The sequence below is a fragment of the Euprymna scolopes genome, chromosome 7, assembly GCF_053919585.1.
Source record: "Euprymna scolopes isolate OS-2025 chromosome 7, ASM5391958v1, whole genome shotgun sequence".
NCBI classification, from domain to species: domain Eukaryota; kingdom Metazoa; phylum Mollusca; class Cephalopoda; order Sepiida; family Sepiolidae; genus Euprymna; species Euprymna scolopes.
The window spans coordinates 118374838-118392019 of NC_136488.1; the positions used below are offsets into that span (position 1 = coordinate 118374838).

Here is a 17182-nt window from a genome sequence, read left to right on the forward strand (position 1 = left end):
ATGATGGATGGCGTCACATTGAGTCCATGCGGGTCAGGCTATACCTTTGTCCGTTGATTATTAGTTTGATTAGTAGGGCTACAGTGATTTGTGAACGCTTACTTGAAGGTATGCCTTGTGAAGGTCTAAAACTGATACATTCAATCCAACTTGCCACCATACTCTTAACTTTTCAATGCAGGTGTGTGCATGAGCTGTAAATGGGTCCACATGCTCATTTAATTCCCGATAGTCTAGCGACCGCCGGCCTAACCTTTTGTTGGTTCTGCTGAAAGACTGTCATTAGTGAGATCAGGCTCTTTGGGTACGGAACCAATCACCCATTATCAATCCTGGCTTGTATCGGTATCATAGTCTGCACGGCTTTTCTTTTTTTTTTTTTTACATAGGCGTCACCACATTATCAAGGCCCAGAGGCCACTCAAGGATAAGGGTTAAAGAGTGTACAGTAGAAATTGGTCAATATAATAATCATTAGTAATGAAAATTTGGTAAATTTGATAACTTATATGGAACGGCTCATCAAGAACTTATTTACTTTAGACTTGAACACAACCATATTGTAGTCAGCCGGAAAGCAGGAAAACGGAAGACAATTCCACAGGCGTGCAGTTCTAAGAAAGAAGCTTTGTTCATGGAATCTACGTTTAGGTTTAGGCACAGATAAAGAGTGGGGGAAATTATTGATAGTGTTTACAGCTAGACGAGTGTTTCTTGTGAAAGTTTGGCGAGGGAGGACCATAGATTGAAGCTCAGTTGAACACTTTCCATGAAAATAACGATACATCAGAGACAAACTCGCAACATCTCTTCTGTGAGATAGAGGTTGCAAGGGGGAAAAAAGGACATCTCCTACGAGGCTACGAAGTCTATTTTGAACTCTATCAAGGCAGGACAAGTCCTTTCTAGCAGCTCCTGCCCAGATGTGGCAACAGTATTCCATCCTTGGACGTACCTGGCTCTTATATAGATAGAGAATAGCATCAGCAGTGAGATATCTACCGGATCGATAGAAAGATCCCACCATTTTTCCAGCGGCCTTGGCAACAGATTTGATATACGTGTTCCATTTAAGATCAGGAGTAATGGTCAAGCCCAGAAGCTTGTCAAAACTTGAGGCCTCCTGAAGACGAGAGCCATTCATTTCAATTGATGACAAATGTGGATTAGAATGTTGATGATGTAAAGAGAGAAGCTTGGTTTTAGATGCATTAAAAGTAACCAGCCACTCCTTTCCCCATTGTACTACGTGCTCAAGATCAGAGGAGAGAGAATTGGAGAGAACTTGGTCGTTTACTGTCTTAGATGTGGTACCATAAATGGTAGTGTCGTCAGCATAAATGTCTACAAATGATGTAAGGATATGATTTGGAAGATCATTAATGTAGATCAGGAAAAGAGTTGGGCCCAGGATGGATCCCTGAGGGACACCGGCATTAATACTGTGAGCTTCTGATTTTTGCCCCTCAACTACTACTCTTATGAACCTATCAGAAAGAAATGATTTAATAATTGAGAAGACTTCTCCAGCTATACCATAGCTAGCGATCTTATGAAGTAAACCTTTATGCCATACCCTATCAAAGGCTTTAGATATGTCAAGAGCAATTGCCCTAGAAAGATTGCCACCGTCGAGAGATTTGCTAATCCTATGCGATATAACTGTAAGGACATCTGCTGTAGATCTAGCAGAACGGAAACCATATTGAGTGTCACTAAGAAGGTTATTTTTGTTGAGATGGTTGATTACTTCTGTATTTAACACAGATTCTAGCAACTTACTCATGACGCACAGGAGACTTATTGGCCTGTACTGAGAGGGGGATGAGCGATCACCTGAATTCTTAAATACAGGGCATACTGATGAGATTTTCCAGGGAGATGGGAAACTATTCTCCTTAAGACAACGTTTAAACAGTTTTGTAAGTATGGGCGCTAGTTCAGGTTGAAGTTTTTTGAGTACTATAATTGGAATACCATCAGGGCCAGTTGCTTTACTCGAATCAAGGTTTTTGATTAGCTTGGCAACATCACGTACAGATATACGTATATCACATAGCGTGTTTTCTGATACAGGAGGAAATATTGGGGGTTGGCGGTCTTGGTCGCAAAGGGTAGAATTAGCTGCAAAGTTCTTGACAAAGAGTTTGGCTTTGTCTGATGCTGACGAGATTACCTCAGGTCCATTGATAATAGTTGGGATGGAGCACACGCTTCTGTTCAGGATTCTGTTTGCTATTTGCCAAAACTGGTGGGAACCAAGCCGCTGCTCAGCTACTTTGGACTTAACAGATTGAGCATACAACTCTCTTGCGTTCCTTATTACTTTCTTACAATGGTTGCTGGCAGTCCTGAAAACGGCTTTAGTTTCCATACATCTATTACGTTTGAAGCAGTGGAAAAAGTGATTTCTGTGCGCAATGGCAGCAGCACATTCTGGAGAGAACCATGGCTGGCTGTTAGGTTTTTGCTGAAACTTTTTAGAGGGTATGAAATGGTCAATACCTACAATTAACCATTCAGTCAGGTCTAATACTATAGAGGACACATCCTTTTTAAACATGGAATGCAGAGGTAGATCAGATATAAATGTACGGAAGCTATCCCAGTCAGCCTTAGTGTATCGATATACTGTACGATGAAGAGGTACGTCTGGGGACTTATTACATTTCATTTTTATCTTAATTGATACAACAGAGTGGTCGGAAGATCCAAGAGGCGACAGAACAGAAACTGAACATAGTTCAGGGCAAGTTGTGAGAAAAAGGTCTAGTAGGCTCGCATACGTGCCGTCATTATCGGGCACACGGGTAGGTTCCTGAACAATCTGAGTGAGGTCATAGGCAATGGAGAAATCATGACAGAACCTCCCCTCATCATCGGTCTTGTTTGAGTGGGTCAACCATTCGACGTTGTGAACATTGAAGTCTCCACATACGTGAATGTTAGCTGAAGGATAAGTAGAAAGGACTTGGTCAATTTTCTCAGATATGCTTTGAAAGATAGTAACTCCGCTGTTGTGGGGGCGATAGAGAGTAAATATAAATGCAGTAGTGTGAGCTAAAGCAACCCGGAAGCACATATAGGGTAAGTTAGGATCTTCTCTGGAGATGTCCCTCCCACATGGAAAGCTATCTTTAATATAGGCACATATTCCATGCCCATGGCGATCTTGGGGGTCAGATTTAGAAGTTAAGTTAGAGTATCCTGTAATTGCAAACTCATCTAGGGAAATAGCCTGTCCAATGCCAGTTTCACTTAAAAATAAAAGGTCTGGTTTAGTCTCCTGTAATTGGGTTTCAACCTCTGGAAGGTTAGAACGAAGACCCCTGATGTTGGAGAAGGAGACATGGTAGTAGGGGTCTACGTTGGAAGTTGTAGAACCGGGTTTAATCGTGTATTTTTTCTTGAAACTTGTCATGATGAAATTTTGGAATTTGTGGACTAGGTCGACAGATTTACTTAGAGCAGGACAAAGAGGGGAAACTAAGAGAGAAAAAGAAACGAAGAATTTTTTTTTTTTTTTTTTTTGTAGCACATGATAAGGTAAAGCCGTAACAATTACCCACTAGTATGGCATCGAGAGGCCCCACCAGAAGCTACTGCATGGTCCAGATTCCATTCACCAAATGGCAATACAGCAGCCCCAGTACTTTGCACCTGCTGATAGGACAGCCTCCTTAGTGGTTAATCCAAGGTTCGGGTCCCTGACTATCAGGCGGATAACGTCAGCCCAGACAAAACGTTTACCTCCAGCACCCTTACTAGTGACATGGCTACAAGGATAGACATAGAAACAGAAAATTTCCACCAACTCTGCCAACTGTTCGCGCAAAATACTGCCAACCTAGAAAACAGCTTTTTCTTCTCCCTTTGTCAGAAAAATCACTCATTAAAAAATGAGGACTGAGGGACAAATAAGAAGAAGCGAGAGTAACACGAGCTGCCGATAACGCATCCACAATGCATTTTCTACTCTCCATTAAAAAAACAAAAAAAAAACAAACTATTAAGTATTGTACTTAATAAAAGTCCAACGGACGTGTTTAAGGGAAAGTATGGTGATAGATTCCCCTCCCACGAACTAAAAATGAGTACAATTAGGTAATCTATTTTTGCAATCAACTCGGTAGATAAATAAACATTTATGGATGAGAAAAAAAGCTAGCATTTAATACAACAGAAATACATAAATTAAATACTGAAATAAAATGTAGTTATTAATATTTGAATCTAAAAATAAAAAGTGCGAATTAGTAGAGAAAATCACTTATCACAACAACGCTTCCGTCTCCAAACTGCAAACTAGTGAAGAATTTAACTTTTAATAGCGTTCAGAAGATTTTTTTTTTTTTTAAATTAACCGTTAAGAGAAAGCGTGATTTTATTCTGAACTTTAACTAGTCACGTTTTAAGAAACTTATGATATAAAAGAAAAGCAGATGGGGTGGGGGTTCTTCCGAAGTTAGTTGGTGACGTTATAAGTAATTGCGAGATAAGATGGGAGCCAGAAATTAGGGGTGGGGGACTGAAAATGATAATATAATGGATTGATTATACAATATTTAAGATCAACTTGGTAGATAAACATTTATGGACGGGAAAAAAAAAAAAAAAAAAAAAAAAAAAAAGCAGACATGACATAGTCCAGGTTCTGATGCGTTGGTCGAACTGTGCTAAAGTCAGGCTGTTCCAGTTTTATTGTCGCACCCAGAGCAAAAGCAGTCCCAGCAAAATGTACCTTGCCTCTCTGATCGATTTCTCGGAGGTCAAATCCCAACAGTTTGATGTTTACTACCAGTATGTCAGTCTTCAGAAGATTTCTGTTGGCTAATATTATATAAATATACTGCCAACACGATGGCTTAGCAAGCATTTCCATCCTGGCATCAGAATTGCAGTATTTTTCTGTACTTTGGGTTGACATAACGCTCCACTTACAATAGATGATGAGCTGCCAGAGTCCACCAATGCTATCCGATCTAACCTATCAATCTTTACCTTTATCACAAGGAGCACCTCTTCTAGTTTATGTGGGAAGAGAGTAGTGCTGACCTCTTGCCCCTGCCTCATTTTCTCGGACACCTTGATGCCACATGTCCTTGCTTCTTGCACCGATAAGTGTATCTCTGGAAGCACCCTGCCTGCTTTGCCCCTGGGCTGCCAGCGGTCTCTGGCAAAGTGATTGGGACCTCCACACTTGTGGCACCGCACGGCACTGCATCCTGCTGGTCAGAGGTTGAAGGTTGGTCCACAGGCACATGAGGAAGAATTCTGTGTCTGTTTATCTACTTCTGCCTCCTCTGTCATCAGAGCTCAGACCCTCGCAAGAATCTGCTCCAGGGTCATCTGTTCCATTCTGGAGGATCCCCGCAACTGTTGCCTAACGAAACTGGGGAGTCCTGAGATGAAAATGCAACTGAGCCATCAATCAGAGGGGTTCACTTCTATTAACCATGCAAGATCTTGCAGGTCATCTAAGTATTCATTGACAGTTTCCCCAGGGCACAAACGACGAGAGAAACTTGTCATATGCCACAAAGGGGTCCGACGTGAAAGCTACGAGGAGGACTTGTTTTACTCGCTTCAAATCCACCCTCTGGTTGTGGGTTAATCTCTGGTATATGGACCACGCCACCTCTCAGCATGAATGGTAAACACTCTCACGTTGTAAACCCAATATATTTCACACACCAGCTCCTCTTGTTCCAATCATTCGGACACCGATCAGGTGAGATGCCATGAAATTCAGGAATCAGACAAATATCGAATGCTTTGCCTGCCACTTGTAAGCCGAAATAGCTTGAAAACTGCTGGATCCCTTACACCTCGGAACTCTTTTGAAAGGAATTTTTCTGTTTTGAGCAAAAGCACAGCCCGTATCCGTCCGAGCTTGGTCTTTTATTCCTTTGAAATCTTGGGAATTTTTGCGGTTAGTCTGGCCTTTTTCCCAATAAAATCAACCACGCATACAGCATCTTCTTCCTCTCCCAGCCCTCAGGTATCGACAGCAGGCAGAGCAAACCTTCAGTCTTTTAGAGATAAATGCGTTAGAAGACTTACTACTACAATTTTGCTCAAAAGAAAATGTTTCGTAAATAAAACTATGTATTTATTTTTTATAAATCTCTAATACTCTTAATTAAAAATATTCAGAATTAATAAGCCCATGATAGACACCAAAGGTTGCTTGTAACATTTCATTAAGACAACAGTTTAATTAGCTATTTGAAATAAAATTACTTTACCTAGTATTATGTTTAAGTAATATTAAGAAATAGTTCTAAACAAAAATAAAAATGTTATTTTTATATGTGAAAGATCAGAAAGCAATGCATTTTTTTTTGCTATTAATGACGAAAGCAGTTGCTTCCATTTAGGTCATTATAGAATAAAAGTTTCCATTTAAAAATGTTCCTCACTGAGATTTTTTTTTTAAACTAAGTAATTTGAAATACACTTTTCTAATAAAAAGCATAGTGCAAAATAAAATATATAGACGTTTAGTGTAAATGGAGATGCTCTGATATTATTGTAGCTTTTTTGTTAAAACAGCAAAAGTATTTATCTAAGCTAGCACAAACTCCCAGCAAAGCCTGGTCGTAAAGTATGCTTAAATATGATACTTTAATTCTTGCAGAGTTAATGTTCTATCAATTTTTTATATATTATAAAGTTGTGATTTGAAAAATTAAAAAAAATATATATCCATATGACTTGGGTGCATTAGCTTGAATCGAAACTGAAAAAAAAACTTATGAAAAAAAAAAAAATATATATATATATAACGAGTTCTCTCAGCCATAATCGAAACCAAAACTTATGAAGAATTCTTGATAACCTCCCCCACATTAAGTCAGGTACACTTACAAAAGTGCAAACAGAGTTCTGACAATAAAATGTAATCATTTTTGTCAGTTGTTTCACACTTGACCATGTGAGAACATACTCCATAACATGGAATTGGAGTGTTGAGTTGAATGTACATATTTGGCATAATAACTTATACATTTGATTTCTTGTTTTATGATATATCAACTTGAGTTAATTACTTACTGGAAACAATTCATTTAACACAAGTTGCTACCTAATCCACAGGTGGACAGACATGTCACTGCCTTTCTCAATGGTTATTACTAAGTAAATGAATGAGGCATGAGTGTAGTCTAGCTGTTAGCATATTCAAGAGGCGTATCTATTAAACCAGTTTTAACTCCTTAGCAATCTCATTTTCCTGTTGTCATGAAAGAAAAATCACAACCAAGTCATTTAGCCAAAATCGGCAGTGGTGTTTACAGAGTTGAATAAATAGACAAGAATGGCTTCATATTGAAAATTCATTCAATTTGAGCTTTAGCAATAAAAATGTTAGTTTAAACATGAGCATTAGAAACTGACAGACCAACCTATTGATTTGCATTTTTTATAGTGATCTAAACTAAACATGACAGAGCAGAAGAAAGACATTTCAAACTTTAGTGTCAGAAATAGACAGATGGACAAACCTTTCTATCGAGATGCATAGACATATCTCAAAATGTTATTTCAACTTTGAGCACCTTTTGGCTAGGAGCAAAGTGTAGTATCTGATACTATACTTCACTTTTTTTTGCTCTCAGTCAAGAAATCTTTTGAGACAGAGATAATTTTTATCGTCCATTTTTGAGAAGCTAGATTGTGTTCTTGTGGGAGATGCAAGTAAACAGAGACAAAGAAAAATATTTCAAACTTAAGCATGGTAATGGTAATGCTATTTCAAATGTAAGACTGATGGACAAAGCACCTGAAATGAATGTTTGGTTGCATCTAATAAGATACATAGCAGGTTTGATGTTTGTTTAGTGAAGCACTTCAAGCAAGTGTCAAAGTCTACTCAGCACACAATGATAAGCGAGTCAATAATAAACGAATTGAATGTCACCTGGTGTTGCTTAGAGCAATCTGACAATACAGATAGTCATGTACAAGGAATGCGGACTAGCAACAATGAAGAGAAAAAAAATTGTCAAACAAACAAAACGTTTCTCTACAAACAAAATGCTTTTGTTTGATTTACTGCAGATCATTCTCTGTTTAGGGTCATTTAATGTTCAAGCACAATCTATAGTGGAAATGATTATTTGAATACGGTTAATTGAATACAAGTCACTATTTTTATCCTTTAGATAGGGAGAGAGTGCCGGTTCATACCCTCTCTAACTGCACAAATAACCACAATGGATTTGAATTCAGCATACATCCAAGTCTATAGTCTCCAAGAATATCCATAAAGTCAATAACACACCTCAAATATTAAGTAATTTTTTCAATTATTAACCAGAATCTATCTGGCCATTAAATATTGGCAGGCACCTTCTACCATCATTTTCTATTATGATTTGTCCATACAAATATCTACATTTCATGACATGCATAAAATTATTAACCATTTCATTAACAATGACTAAGTACCATTTTGATTTCAGTGTGTCTACATACATGGACATGCCTGGAAAATCAGAGAAGAGCACAGCTCCCATGACTTTTAGAATACATGATGACAATCAGAATTGTTTAAACATAGACAAACTGCCTGCATCAGTTCTTAACTAGTGACACTTCATCCTTTAAAACAAAAGAAATTCACCAAAACTACCTTCTATACATCATTACAAGCTGGGAGAAGTCAGGATTGGGAAGATTGTCCCCTAGGACAGAATTTTCAAGTCTACTTATTGTTGCCTTCATCCTGCATTACTCGTAACACATGACACAATAAAAAAAAAAAAAAAAAAAAAAAATATGACATTGTCTGGTTCAAGATAATCTTTTCCTCAGTTAACTTTCTATCGATCCGGTAGATATCTCACTGCTGATGCTATTCTCTATCTATATAAGAGCCAGGTATGTCCAAGAATGAATACTGTTGCCACATCTGGGCAGGAGCTGCTAGAAAGGACTTGTCCTGCCTTGATAGAGTTCAAAATAGACTTCGTAGCCTCATAGGAGATGTCCTTTTCTCCTCCCTGCAACCTCTATCTCACAGAAGAGATGTTGCGAGTTTGTCTCTGATGTATCGTTATTTTCATGGAAAGTGTTCAATGGTCCCCCTTCGCCAAACTTTCACAAGAAACACTCGTCTAGCTGTAAACACTATCAATAATTTCCCCCACTCTTTATCTGTACCTAAACCTAAACGTAGATTCCATGAACAAAGCTTCTTTCTTAGAACTGCACGCCTGTAGAATTGTCTTCCGTTTTCCTGCTTTCCGGCTGACTACAATATGGTTGTGTTCAAGTCTAAAGTTAATAAGTTCTTGATGAGCCGTTCCATATAAGTTATCAAATTTACCAAATTTTCATTACTAATTATTACTATATTGACCAATTTCTACTGTACACTCTTTAACCCTTATCCTTGAGTGGCCTCTGGGCCTTGATAATGTGGTGATGCCTATGTAAAAAAAAAAAAAAAAAAAAAAAAAAACCCTTAAATAGATGGCAGGAATAACAGAACGCAGGGTTTAAACATATACAAGGAATTTTTATTATTATAAAAGGATTCAACTTTGAAGAAATTATACCAAACAAACAAACTCAACGGACAAAAGGAGAGATGAACATAATACAATCACGTTGAGTGCAGTGTTATGAGATAATAATGAAATATAAAAAAAATAATCCAACATGAATGATATCACAAAATTATGAACAAGAGGAGGGTTGGAAATTAAATTGGAAAAAAAAAAAAGTAATGTTACTTAGCTGTGCAAAGAAACAAATGAAAAAATAAAAAAAATATATCGGGTCATAAAGTCTTCTGAATATGAGAACATGGAATTATAATCCATGTATTGTTCTGCCTCTTCCTTTTCTCTATTTTGTTCCGGTTCACCTCCCCTCCTCTCTTTTTCCTCATATATATATATATATTAACCATAAACACACCAGTCATTAACAAAACGTAATGGACCACCCCACATCTTGCACCAGTTATGTCATTTACCACTTTGATCTGCAACATCACCAACATATGACCTTCACCTTGCTCTGTATCTTCATTCCTAACAATTTATATTAGACTAGTGGGGGGGGGCACCCGGCATTGCCCAGGTATTTGTAGGTGTGTGTGTTTGGGGAGTGGGAGTAAATCAGAACAAAAAGGAAACTTAACGATAGCGATTTAAAAAAAAAAAAAAGAAAAAGATGGGGGGGGGGGAGCATGTGGGCTCGAACCCGGAGCCTTGAGGCCTATAGACTGAGCCTGAACACCTGCGCTATGGCGACAATGTTAATGTAAGAGCGATTAAAGTGAGTTAAGTCAAGGAGGTTTGATTGACAGGTGGACGCTTAATGAGGTCATCGCAGGAGCGTTACGATGATGGGGCAGTTTTTTGGCGTTTGTTTACTTTGTTTCACTGCGGGACCATTTTTTTCATTTACTGTGGGGCAGTTTGGGCTTCCCCAAGATAATGAGAGGGGAGGGGGGAACCAGCTCCCCATTGAAAGGGGATTGTCCAAATTAAATAGCAATTTTCTGATATAAGGGAAAAAAACGCATTGATCAAAACTGATTGCTTTTGGACGCTGGGAACGATGCAACAACCTTCGTATTAGTTTCGCTTTTATTATACGAAAAAAGGCGAATCTACACGTGCCAATCGAAAAATGTTGAATATTTAGCTTTTGAAAGTCAGGCAAATTAAATACACACGCGACCCCCGTTTGTAACTCGTAGATATTATGATTTCGACGTGATATAAAAAGTTTTTAAAATGAGCGACGGCCTCGAGAACCTGCCAAAAAATCCTTTTGGGAACATACATACATACATATACACATTTTCGCTTTTATATATATAGATGTCCAGTTTTCTTTTAAAATTTTGAATATTAAATAAGTTTTTTTTAAATTTTCTGATTGGATTTTTGTAATTTTCTTACTAATGCCAAATAAGGAGTTTTGTTGTATTTGCAACAGAAGGATGCTACTAAAACAGGTTGACATCAAAATTAGAAAGACTGTTTGGAAAAGATGAAATTACCATCCATTTATAAAGTCATCTGAAAAGAAACATGGAATTAGTAGAAAAGGAAGAATATGAAGAAAGACTAAACTTACCATAAGCATTGCAAAGTCTGGTGCATGGCCAGTCATACCAAACACTGTTGTTTTCAGATACTTTTCATGTCCAGCTAAATCAATGAATGTGATTACCTGTTAGAAAACAAGAAAAATTTTTTTTAAATGTTATAAATGACTAGCTGATCTACCCATCATTGTCCGGGAATTTTTTTTTATTTTTATTTTGCTGTTTTCATTATAAAAAAAAAAGAAAGAAACCCCATTTATTTCAGTTTTTTAAGATTAATTTATTAAATAGTAATTATTTTTAACAGAACTTTGAAAGTTAAATTTCATTATCATGTTAGCATCATTTGATTATTACATTATCAATTGAATAAAATAGTTAGAAAACTTACAGGATGTAAATAACTTCTAAAAATCTTCAGCTATTAACAAAAAATTAAAATAGCAGAATAGTTTACAAAGAAACCAAAAGACATTATGATGGAATTCATTTTGTAATTTTTTAATTTTTTTCATTTCAATAATTTTTTAAATAGTTTTTTTTTAATCAAACCAAGCAATCAAGCTTTGCTAGGAAAGTTTATAACAATAAAAATGTATGAGGAAGATTAACTCAACCCGATTACATTTTCTCGTGTATCAGTTCCATCAAAGCTGTTTACTTTGCATACAATATCCTTGAAGATAAGCATAAAACTATTTTGTCTCTATCATGAGTTAAGGGTCATATAATAAGGTAGACCCACTTTAATTAGACAACCATTGTAGACGGAGAATTACAACGTAATATCAATAAAAGAGTTTGAAAAACAGGTTGATTTAGTCATAAACACCAGTCATTAACAAAATGTAATGAACACTGAACAAATAAAGTTGTTTTCATCATGTCAGTTTGTCGTATTATAAACATCTTTAAGAAATTGACTTCCAAACTAACCTATCGCTGGCCAAGTCTTCATTTATCCCTCTTTCTATAAAATTCATTTTTATCACTTCTCTAATGTTTTGACTAGCCTCCCCAAGCAAACTGAAACTGTTACCTGAATTGTTTTCCATCTAATAAGCTATGAGCTCTCATCTCTATTCTTTTAAGCTGGTCATATAAATTTTTTTGCTGTTTTTTTTTTTTATGGCATAATCAACTTGACACACCGGTTCTCATACTGCACACTATACTGTCCAGATTGAATCTTCCTCTGAGGTCATCAGATTTAAGCCTTTGATTTAAGGTTCACATTTGAATATCCATCATATTCTCGTCCCATTTCTCTCCTTACAACACATATCTTTAACTCTCACTGAACAAGTTTTCATCTTATTTAGTGTATTCGCATGATGTAATTACTTTTTGATGTTGTACCAGCAATTATCAGCAGAAGACAGGAGTGTGCAATGAGGGGAAACAACTGAAATACCTTTGAGTACATCTTCACCACTAACAACACTCCAAATTCATGAGGGTTAAACGTGCTAAAAACAACAAACAGCATGTAAAGTAGTAAAAACAAATATAGCATAAAAGCAATCAAATATTTGAAAAAAATATTTTAACTTATGAAATGTCAATTCTGCAAGTGGATATGGGAGTCTATCCTACAAACCACCCACTTGGATTTGTTGCCATTCTCATTTTCATTGGATGATGTTCTAATCAATTTTCATTGGATGATGTTCTCATCAATTTTGCAGGATGTAATTACTTGCTGATGTTGCAGGATGCGAGTGAATGGTTGCTAAAGAAGCTGAAATCCCTACAAGTATGTCCCTACTCTCAGAACTTAAAGGAGGGTTAAAGTGCTACAAACAGCATTGTGTCTTCCTTCAATCTTGACAGACTATGGATACCGACTGTAAGGATGCCTACACATGGAATTTTTGTGGCAAGAGTTTTACAATCTCCAACCACACCTCTCCTGAGTCAGTGTTGTGAAACATCAGTGACAAGTGGAGGTTCAAGACGACTGGGAACAATGTCAAGATAAGCGGAGAGCACATACAGCGCCTAAAATTCCCAAATGGTCACCTATCTGGTACTAGCCAGTCTCAACGTTGCTTAACTTCGGTGATCCGATGAGAATCGGTATGTCAAGTTGAGTATGCCGTATAAAAAAAAAACCCAGCAAAATTAGATGATTACTTGGATAAATTAGTAATAAGTCACAAAATTAATTTAGTATAAACTAATGAAAATATTTAGAAAATATTAATGAACTCACTTTCATAAGATGACGTGGGAGTTGGTGCTGCAACTCGTCTATTTGTATTTATTGCGATTCTGGCTCATATCTATTGGCTGTTACTATCACAATAAAATCAGTTGCAATTGACAAGTGCGAGTAAAGAGGGAAATGAGAACAGTAACTTGTGCAATGCAAGTGGATAGAACATCTATTTCTTCAAAGAAAGCTTGACTCTAATCTAACATTTTGTTGCCACATCTGGGCTGGTGCATCTACCACTAGTCTCTCGCTCTTAGATAGGGTCCAAAAAAGAGTTGTCAATCTAATCGGTGCCACATTATCAACTAAGCTCCAGCTCCGGTTCCATCACCGCAATGTTTCATCACTTTGCCTGTTTTACAAATATTTTAATGGAATGTGTTCTGATGAACTTGTTGCACTTGTACCCCTTCAACGTACATATCCCAACAAACTCGCTTAGAATAAGATCTCACCCCTTCACTGTTGATGTCCCTAAATGCCAAAGCTTTTATTCTGATAGTTTCTTCCCTTGAACAGCTAGACTTTGGAATTCTCTTCCTGCTGCCTGATTCCCTGGCTGTACTGATATGCAGAAGTTTAAATGTAACATAAACAAATATCTTGTTAATCTTTCCTAGACATGGCCCCAAATAGTAGCCCCTTACATACAAGTGGCGATATGCTTCGTAAGGGGTGAACATGAATTTAAAAAAAAAAAAAAAAAAAAACATTTATGAAAATCATCCATAGATATGTTCCTAGCAAAAAAATAATAAAAGGCAAAAATCTGAAATGTTACCTTGGAAGATTGTTCACAAATCTTTATCCAATCCAAGTTTCCGTGTTCTGGTTTGTTGACAACATTTCCTGTGGCATTAAACCCAAGAATATCATTACCAACACTGCTTGTGCGACCAGACACCATTTCATGCTTGTGCCTAAAGAGTTTCTGTCGGGCTATGCCACGGCCGTTATCCAACTCGCCATGAGTGAGTACTCCAAGTAAAGTGCTTTTGCCAGCATCTACATTACCGACAACTGCCACCCTGAAAATCATGGAAAAAAATAAAATAGAAATAAATTATTCTCAAGAAAAATAAGTAAATCTATTTACCTTGAGCATCCATAGCAAGAGGTTACAATCACAGGATTTAAAACTTCAGAGTTGAAATTTAGAAAATAATATTCTTGTAAATTTTCAAAGAACTCAGGTTTTAAGGAATTTTTAACCTATCATTAAAAATGACAACCCTAACATAAAATGAGATGCTAGAAGAATTGAAAAAAAAAAAAAAAAAAAATGTAAAAATAAATAAGCAAAATTATTTTGAAATAATTCTTGAATATATATACATAAATATACGTATAATACCACTCGTCACTGGTATTTGACTTCAACCACAACAAATTACACAAGCCTTTCAAATAGATATTCAAACATCCACAACATAACCTCACCCTCAATGCAATAGACAAAACGAACCCATCAAAATGAAAATTTTTTCCTAACATCTACTAAAATATACACTAACTATCTGTTTGTTCCTAATTTATATAACGCTTATCAGGCAAGATCTTATCATTCTATGAAAATCTTTAAAAAAAAAATGTGGAATTTTTACTTTTTTTTCTTACAAAGAAGGCACCACTTATCAAGGCACAGAGGCCACTCGAGGATAAGGGTTAATAAGTGTACAGTGGTCAATGGGACATGTAGTAATTGTTAGTACTGGAAATTTAGTAAATTGGATTACTTAAAGGGAAACGGTTCATCAAGAACTTGTTTACATTGGTCTTGAAGACGACCAAATTATAGTCAGCTGGAAAGCAGGCAAATGGAAGATTACCTTTACAGATTAATTCATCTCAGCTAAATTTGTGATTGGATTTGGTTGCTGAATATAAAATATAAAATGACATGATATTCTAAATCCTTAAACCTTATTGGTTCCACTATGAAAATAGAATGGTCTTCTCCCTTTAACCATGAAAAACAGTGTGTTAAGAAATGCGGAGGGATGGAGGGGCAGAGTATTTCTAACTTATCACGCCATTCCAGCAACTTTTAACACAGAAAACAGTAACTAGAGAGTTAACAATTTAAAAGAACAACTCATCTAATAGAAGAATTGCTTCCTTCTCCTTGCCCCATATCACAATGTCAGGTTTTATAACTCCGTTTTCTAGGCGCATAGCTGTAGGAATTGCATAGTCATAGTGAACGGTGTATGACTTATTTCCAATTGTTTTTTCTGGTATGCATGTTTTTCTGGTATGCATGTTCCCAGGATTTGATGCTACATTAAATAATCAGCTTTTTACAAATGATCAAGTGCAAACATCTACACAATTCATGCTGTCACATCGTATAGTAAATATGCCACAGCAGTACCTCACATTTGCTGCCATTGCGGAGACCATTCATCTTAAAAGGACTGGTTATTAAACCTTGATCTTGGGCAGCCATTATAATCCTCTTCTGATCACAGTGAAGTGATCCTCTCTTTAGCCAGTCAATAAAACCTTCTTTATCTATATATAGTCTTTTCATCCAGAAAATACTTGGCCAACTGTTGATTGGTCCATCCTATTTTTTTTTCAAAGACAGAAGAAAAAAGTCATAAAAGAAGAATGGTGATTACATTAGCAATAAAAAAACATCTAACACTGTTTTTATAAAACTTTCAATAAAAATAGAACCTTCATTAGAACATGACATTTATTTCTCAATGTTGCACCATTAAAAAATAAAAAAACATTTTTGAGTCATAATTTTTTTTTTAATGATGAGAAAGTGCAAACCTTATTTCCATAAAATCTTCTTGGGCAACTTTCTTTCTGAGAAGAAATTCAGCCACTTTCCCCTCTTCAGCAACCCTTTGTCTCAGGTGAACACATTCAAGGTCTAGTGATTGGCAGATACTTTGCAAAGTAGCGATAGATGCTTGAAGATCATCTTCTTTCAAACCTGGTTCGCCTCCTTCTGCAAAAGGAAAGTTACATCATTTTTTTCCGTTTTGTCCCAGCGAGTGAGTAGTTGCATATAACAAATCAAGGATGAAAAGAATCCTACAGTACAAGATGAAACGGAAAAGGGAAGATCTAAATCCTAAGAATACATCTGAATGTTTCAATGGCTTTATCAAGAGAAAAATTTATAAAAAAATGTTTTTGTTTGTTTTTGACTCCTGATGAAGCTCTTGTTACAGTTGGGCAAAATATTGAAAATAATATATATATATATATATATATATATATATATATATATATATACACACACACACGCATACACACAATGTTGAGTTTCATTCCAATAGCCAAAAATATGTTATGTATGTTTATGTATTTGTATATACATGGTTTGAACTAATTAATTGAAAGTTATGACTTTAGAAACACAGCTCCTAAATGTACGGGATCTAAAATGTAGGCTATATTTAATCTAGTTTTATGCAAATGTCATTTGATTTACGGTTTTGCACATTTTTTGTATTCACTTTAAATAGAAATAATGAATCTATCTGAAGAAAAACGAAAAATCTATTTTTCCTAATTCCAGGATGAATAGAGAGTTAAAAGGAACTTTTATATGCATATTGGACACAGTAATGTGTCGTATATAAGAATTGGAGTTGTGACACTTGTTTTGAGGTTAGAATCATGCGATTCTGTTTGAACAGTTAACTCTACACAGATGACTCCATAAGGATGAAGTGTGTTTAGATAATAATTAAATATTGATTAAAATAATTATTTGTAGCCCCTTCTCAACTGAACATTTTTATTAAATAAAAAAGCCATCAAAAGCTTTTAGTTGAACACAGCTTTATGAACCTTTTGACACACATATGAGATTTATTTCTCATCTTGGTCTCTAGCCATTTATGGTAGTCTCATTGATTATCATTAAG

The 17182-nt window shown here is 36.1% G+C and overlaps 1 protein-coding gene across 3 annotated transcripts in view; it reads right to left on the bottom strand.

The window, feature by feature from the left end:
* The window catches only part of LOC145279909 (GTP-binding protein 1-like), a 111937-nt gene that overhangs the window by 21113 nt on the left and 73642 nt on the right, over positions 1 to 17182 (bottom strand). For all 3 annotated transcript variants that reach the window (XM_080131464.1, XM_080131466.1, XM_080131465.1), the window contains exons 4-6: positions 16074 to 16254; positions 14071 to 14317; positions 11101 to 11196 (exon numbers count right to left, since the gene is read on the bottom strand). In XM_080131464.1, the coding sequence (XP_079987590.1) occupies positions 11101 to 11196; positions 14071 to 14317; positions 16074 to 16254 (524 nt within the window). The remainder of the gene's footprint in view (positions 1 to 11100; positions 11197 to 14070; positions 14318 to 16073; positions 16255 to 17182) is intronic.